This window comes from Culex quinquefasciatus, chromosome 3 (assembly GCF_015732765.1).
Source record: "Culex quinquefasciatus strain JHB chromosome 3, VPISU_Cqui_1.0_pri_paternal, whole genome shotgun sequence".
NCBI classification, from domain to species: Eukaryota; Metazoa; Arthropoda; class Insecta; order Diptera; family Culicidae; genus Culex; species Culex quinquefasciatus.
The window spans coordinates 106584991-106591845 of record NC_051863.1 but is presented as its reverse complement, the minus strand read 5'-3'; the positions used below and the strand labels follow the sequence as shown (position 1 = coordinate 106591845).

General features: G+C 41.7%; 1 protein-coding gene across 1 annotated transcript; it reads right to left on the bottom strand.

Annotated features, from left to right (window-relative positions):
• Positions 1 to 2992: 2992 nt before the first annotated feature.
• On the bottom strand, positions 2993 to 5222 carry LOC6030787 (augmin complex subunit dgt5). Its single transcript, XM_038260058.1, has 4 exons — positions 5051 to 5222; positions 4855 to 4993; positions 4640 to 4784; positions 2993 to 4587 (listed from the first exon to the last, which is right to left on the bottom strand). Exons 1-4 carry the CDS (start codon positions 5134 to 5136, stop codon positions 3059 to 3061), a joined length of 1899 nt encoding a protein of 632 aa, XP_038115986.1. The 5' UTR covers positions 5137 to 5222; the 3' UTR covers positions 2993 to 3058.
• Positions 5223 to 6855: the final 1633 nt, after the last annotated feature.

The window sequence follows — 6855 nt, the reverse complement described above, 5'->3', positions numbered from 1 at the left end:
GGAAAGCTCAGGTGTAAAAAGAGGTTTGCAATTGCCTCAACAATAAAACCTTCGGACACCTAGTTTCGAGTAGGAATCTCGCAATCGAGAACGCCAAGGCAACGCTGTAGAGCGCATAATTTGATTTTTTTTTTTTTTTTTTTTTTGGAAAACGGGAATTATTGACGCTCTAGTTTTTTAAGAGGATAAGGGAAATTCTCCACGGTATACTCCAATAAGAATCATTTTTCTCAGAAAATTTTACTAGATCTTCTATTTTTTGGTTAAGGTGGTTGGTCTCATTATAGAGTAATTCCAACCCCCTAAAGTGTCCACATGGTTTATGGATAGTCTCTAATGTGATCGCAGCACCAAAGAGGCCATAATAAAAATATGTAATGAGTAAAAACAGACTGCCTGCAGACTTTTTGTCAAGATTGTACATACACCGCCGTGGGAAAATAGATTGAGGTTATGTAAATTCAGAGCATTTTTTAAACTGCTTGTAATTTTAGATAGGTAATTCATATTTTGAAAATTCTTAATCCACAAGGAAGGTTATTTCCGAACCTTTCTAAAAATATATCATGTGGCAGGTTTCCATGCAAAAACCGCCCTTTTTTGCAAACTGTGAAATTTATATGCAGCAGTTTTGTAAGCATAACTTTTGATGTGCTTTACTAAATCTTATAAATTTCAAAAGGGACTTATGGGACGCCAAGATGAATCGAATGAGGCCAATACGGTCAAAATCGGCTCAGTCAGTGACGAGATATTCCAGTGACATTGATTTAGTACACATGTCTACATACAGCCAAACACACAGGCATTTGCTTAGCTGGTGATTTTGAGTCGATATGTATAAATGACGTTAGGTCTAGGAGGTCTAATTGAAAAGTTCATTTCTCGAGTGATTTTATAGCCTTTCCTTAGCAAGGTGAGGACGGCAAACCCATCTTGCTTGCTTGGTTACATGGGCGTCGCGACTAGAGAGCCTATATGGAGAGGCGAAATGTCACTCTCAGGGTTCCAACCGAACTGTCAAAACGGGGTTCCAATCGAGCAACAAGATCATGCAAGAACAAGGTTGGAATCAATTTAAAATAATTTTGGTAAAAAACGAGACTTATAACAATTGGGTACTAAAGCCCTATGTAAATTTTTATGTACAACGGTAAAAAACACGATTAAAAACCATTTCTGATCACTTTCTTTTCATTTTAGTGCAAACAGGTTTTTTGACCAGCCAACATTTTTTCGATGGATCAACTATGGTCCCCTTGGAACGAGCTGTCAAGTAGGAGCTTTTCTGTCAAGAAGGACCATGAGGTTAATTTTCCAAAATTGATTTAAAAATCCATTTTAAACTCTTTGTGGTCGTACAAAGGGTCATTGTACTCAGAGAAATAAGCTTTATCGCTGTAAACAATAATATCAGCAATCTAAGCTTCATTTTAGGACCCAATTACAAGTATTGTAAAACTTTCGTTGATAATAATCTGATAGTATTTATTACGTTTTTGCTTGTTCGGTACAATAAAAGTGCCAGCACCAAAGAAAAACTACAAGTTTTTCAACCTTACATTTGAATGACTTTGGGTGTTTGAAATTTCTCCCAGAACATTTCATTTCCCTATGTAGGTCCCTAGTCGCGACGCCTGCCTCAATCTTTTCTGCAGGGGCAGCAAGTGCAAGACAAGGAAGAAAAAAATGATGTTTTCATCGGCGGTGATAAATTCCGTAACATTTTAAATAGTGGACGAATCTTTTCGCACTCTTCGGCAAAGTTGTTCCCTGGAACACGGTTTATGAGATTTACGATTTTACGGGTTAAATATAATTTAAAATTCAAAGTTAAAGCGCCAGGTCCTATCGCAACCAATCAAGCTCAAATTTGCGATTCGGGCTCAGTACACCTAGGGGATCATGCCCTGAAATGGAAACTTTACGTCTATGTTCCTTTAATAATATCAGACGAGTTTTGTTCTGTCTTTTTTGCTCGTGGACTCGCACTTAAAAGTTATGCAATTTTCGCTATTTTTTCAAAAAATCTCTTGTTTCAAATTGCCATACTGTATAATTCTGGATTAATTTCGTCAGCTTCATCAGATTTCTATTGGAATAAAACTGAAATAACAAAGTTTACATGCAATTTTCTCAATATCTATGCGATTAAATTTAAAATTAAAAGTCATCGTTTTGATCCCCAGACGATTTTACATAATAATCCCTTTTTTTGTTGTTGGGCAAATTGAAATCTATTGAGATAAAAAAAAATCGTTATCTCAAAAGAGTTCAACTTGCTCAACAAGAAAATAAATGTTTCTTATGTAAAATTTTCTGGAGAACACGATGATGGGGATAAATTTTAAATTGAATTTTGTGTACCTATACATATTGAGAAAATTGCATGTAATGTTTTCAATTGCGCAAAATAAACCCATCTTTGACTCATTAGCGTCTTTTTTCCTTAAATTATAGCAGACGAGTTTTGTTCTGTCGTTTTTGTTTTATTTTCCAAAATATGGCCATTTAGAAATAGAAGTTTTAAATTGGCAAAAATCATAAAACTTGAGCGGCATTTTTTTTCTGAACTGGCAAAACTTGCAAAGCTACCGTGGCCGTAAGGTTACGGGTTTCGCCTTGCAGGCGGAAGGTGATGGGTTCGATTCCTGTCTGGCTCGGCAATGTCAGATCCCTTCAAAGAGTAAATCTGCTCACTGGGGTAGGGGACGGGTTTCGACTGGCGGCGTGCTGGATTTCTAATCCAGAGGTCGTGAGTTCGATTCTCGTACCAGGATGAAGTTTTTAACTTTATGTACCAAACGAGATTTCTAAGTACAGCGTGGATTCGCTAGTTCAAATTGGATCAACTAACAGCTGTCAAAAGCACGTGCTCGCGACGCCTGCCTCAATCTTTTCTGCAGGAGTAGCAAGTGCGGACTGTATGTACTCCATCCACGCCTTCTTGGATAACATATTTCCAGATTAATGGAACGTAAAATAATTAAGATTCGGGTTGAATACTGAATACATTTATTTCTGCTCTTATGCTAAAATATCTTATTTTTAATCACACTCACTTTCCCCCCATCGTCCCATTGATCATCCGATAGTACATCAAATATTCACTCTCATACTCGCGATAATTGCGCCCATTGAACAGCTTCTTCGGCGGAACGTACTTCCGCAGCGGATTTGCCAGCACAAAATCGTAGTAAACGCGACTCTTCTCAATGATTTGTCTCGTGTTGCCCGAGATGGCATCGATTTCGTCCAGCTGTTCGCAGATCCGCTCGTGATTTGCCGCCCACAGCCGGCGGTACAGGTCCCCGTCGACGGACGCCGTGTCCAGTTCCGGCTTGGTGTCGCTGGCGAACGATTTGATGTGGTCGTCGAACTTTTGGAGGTTGCGCGCTTCGCGCAGGGACTGTTCGGCGGACGAGAAGCAGCCTGGGAGGAGAGACAGGATCGAGTTGGGTTCGGCGGAGGAGGACGACAGGCAGATGTGCGTTTCGAGGGAGAAGATTGGCATTTTGGAGGATTTGTTGAACTTGAGGAAGGGAGTTTGGGCGAGGAGGGTTAGTTCGTTGGCGTAGGGGAAGGGCTGCGGGGAGTAGACGGGACCGTTTGTGGTTGTGGTGCTGTTTTCGATGCGAGTCATGTTCATTGATTGCTCGCTGAGATTCATCGTCTGGTTGGGGTTTGTCTTTTGACGCATGTTGTGAACGGTGTAACGGCTGAAGCGCTTGAAATAGGAAATCTTCTCTTTGATTTGGTTCAGCTGCTGGATGTCGTCCTGCATGCGCTCGGAGTACGAATCAATTTCGCTGTAAATCTCTCTCAGTTGAGCCAACAACTGCTCGTGGTTGTCGAGCCTTTGAGTTTGTATTTTGATTTCTTGCTTCTTGCGTTCGATTTCCTTAAGCATAAAATCCAACTGACCCTGGTTGAAGTCCTTCGAGGTCGACTGCAGCATGTAATCCTCCAGTACGTCATCCGACTCGTCGTCCATCACATTCAACAGGTTCATTTTGGTCTCCAGCATCTGCGCAAATGGTGTGTACTTGGCCAGATAGTCATCCTTCATGGCTTGAACGGATTTCTTCATCGCCACCAAATCGACAAACTGATTGATGTGCGACCCGCATAGCTTGGCAATGTTGACCTGTAGCATGTCGTGATCGGACAACGTTCCATTCTTCTCCAGCTCGTTCTGCTTGCGATCCGCCTCGGATATTTCAGCCAGCTGTTTCTCCTTAATCTCCATGAGAACACTCCACAGAAGATAGTTTGGGATTCCCTTGACGGCCGATCTCATCGTAGCCCATAGAACCTGCTGGGCCTGTTTGCTACCTTCTTGCTTGAGTTCGCTGAACTTTGCATAAAACTCCTCCAATGCCTTCAAGCACAACTGGATCGCATCTACAGCGTTGGCCTTGGTTTTGGACGATTCGACCATCCGGGCTGGCATCAACTGCTCTATTGTTTGCTTGATTTCTACCTCCTTCTCGGACTGTTTCGTTAGAAAGCCTTCGATTGCTCGATAATAGGCCAGCTTGTCGTTCATCTCATGCAGCTTTTCATTTGTCTGGACCTTTTGAACATCTAAAATAGAAAAAATGTTATTAAAGCTAACGTTTTTCTTTATCTAACTTACTCTTTTCTCTTATTTTGCCCGTAACCGACTCAAGCACATTCTTCGAATTATGAATTCGCTGTTTAGTTTCCGCAATTTTTGCATCCAACTTTCTGACTTTTTGAAACCGCTGCAATTCTTCAGGCATTTGATTCAATTTCGATTTCTAAAAGTTAAAAAAACATAATTAACAAATTCAAGTAAATTTAATCCAAGCAGCCCATTTCAAATCATACCGCCAGCACTCCTCCCAGCTCCTGGAACTGCTGCAGCTTGGCCACGAGAACGTTGTTCCGCATGTGCACGATCTCCTGCCGCGGCCGGACCTGGTCCATAATGTGCCGGAACACGACACTCTGCTTGCCGCGGATGTATCTGGAATGAGGCACCGGGTATTTAATAATCTCAGATTTAAATCAAAAAACTACTCACTTTTTGAGCGTTTCATCGGCCGGAATTTTGTCCAACGGGCAGCCCAGCTTGGAGGCCCACAGTTTGAACTGGGTTATTTCGTCCATTTCGGGCTAGAATAGACACTATTTTGCACAAAAATGATTTTCACTCAACAAAAAACTGTTGGAAACAACTCAAACCAACTGAATTCTGGTCGGTTTCGCAATTCAGCAAACTGTCAGTTTGGGAGCGTTCTTTTATTACGTAACAAAAAAATGGGATTTTTACCCAACTGCGTTACGTAATAAAAGCATGCTCCCATTGTTTTGACCGCTAGATGTCGCTGAGCGCTGGGAAGGGGAGACAATCCCCATGACGATTGTGCTGCCACCTGGAGTCGAATTTTGACTAGGAGAGATGGGTCTATTTTGGAATAAATTTCGTACATAATTTACGCATAAACCTTTTTTTGCTTTTTATGAAAAATACAGGGTGGTTTTGAGGTCTCTATCACTCAAGTATTATTTATTCCCATCCACTTCCCCGTGACCCTACCACTGGTCGTGGCCGGCGCCGGTATTGATCAGCATGATAGGGGCATTTGAGAAGTTGCGAAGCGAGGAAAGATAGCTCTCACTCATCTTCCACGGTTCGTGGATGTAACTTCTGGAGGTCCTGGTCAATAACGGAGTAGCAACTGCGGGTGGGCACCTATGCTTATGCTTATGCTTCAAAATATGGGGTGGTTTTGAGTATCTAATATAATCTAATCTAACCTTAGCGCAGCCAGTCTTTCGAGGGCATCCTGGAAAATGCCTAGCATCCTCTTGTCATTATTAACAATGGCAGTGCCCCAATACAATAAATTACTTTGAAACATCACAAACGTTCAAGCGGCCAGGCCAACTGCGTAAAGTTTACCGCAAAGATGATTCGTTGAAGTGGGTTGAGTTTGAGCATGAATGTTCAAACCACAATACATTTCTGAATCTACAGGGGAGGAAGAAACGTGGGGATCCCCCGCTCACGTTCCTGTTTGTTTGGGCAATTAATCGTTGGGAGCACCATGCTAAAAAGTTTTGGTGCTCCGGGACCCTCGGGGATGGGACATTGTATTGCTACAAATGCCCTGGTCACTATTTTCCGTGGTTATAGCGCCACAACTCGCTACAAATATGGGGTGGTTTTGAGTATACTACCAAATCGAGCCTGCAATTTTGTCCCTTTGATACTAACTTCAATTGAACTTCAATCTCTCTGCTGTCTCGAGTTTCTTTGAGAAACGTGGCTTAGTGTAAATCCTGAAAAATAGAACGGGTTCTACCTCACCACCGTCACGAGATATCGAAATATAGATATCGGATTCGCGATCAAAAGTGTGGCCCACGGATATATGAAAAAGACAAAAGTGTCTTATTTCGGGCGCCTAAATAAGCACTATGGCCCCAGATGCCAGCCTAAAAATTTTGAGCGTATTTGGTTAAACACGTTAACCTTTTGACCTCCTCAGATTTCCAAAATTCGATTTCAATTTAGAGATATTCAACAAAAACCGTTCAACTGGTTCAACTTCAGTGCATTACTGTCACTCTTCATATTGCGCATTTCAGATATTTTGCAACAATCGTGAAAGTTGTAAAAAGCTCTTCAACAAAGTGCACACCTCGAACTACAGCAGCAAAAAAAAAAACAATCTAAGACACACTCACTAGTTTGAACCTGATCTAAAGTTGTCGAAAGCATCAAAGCTCAGTCAAGACACGCACCACTCTAGGCGAGCGGGGGGAGCAGGGGTATGATTTTCGGTGTGCAAATATTGTGTGTGCAGTTATTATTTGCACAGG

Coding starts and splice junctions, on each gene's coding strand:
- LOC6030787 (XM_038260058.1), bottom strand. CDS start 5,136: ATGGACGAAATAACCCAGTTCAAACTGTGGGCCTCCAAGCTGGGCTGC. Junction 4,994..5,050: donor GCCGATGAAACGCTCAAAAA/GTGAGTAGTTTT, acceptor GCCTCATTCCAG/ATACATCCGCGGCAAGCAGA. Junction 4,588..4,639: donor GGGCAAAATAAGAGAAAAGA/GTAAGTTAGATA, acceptor TTTCTATTTTAG/ATGTTCAAAAGGTCCAGACA.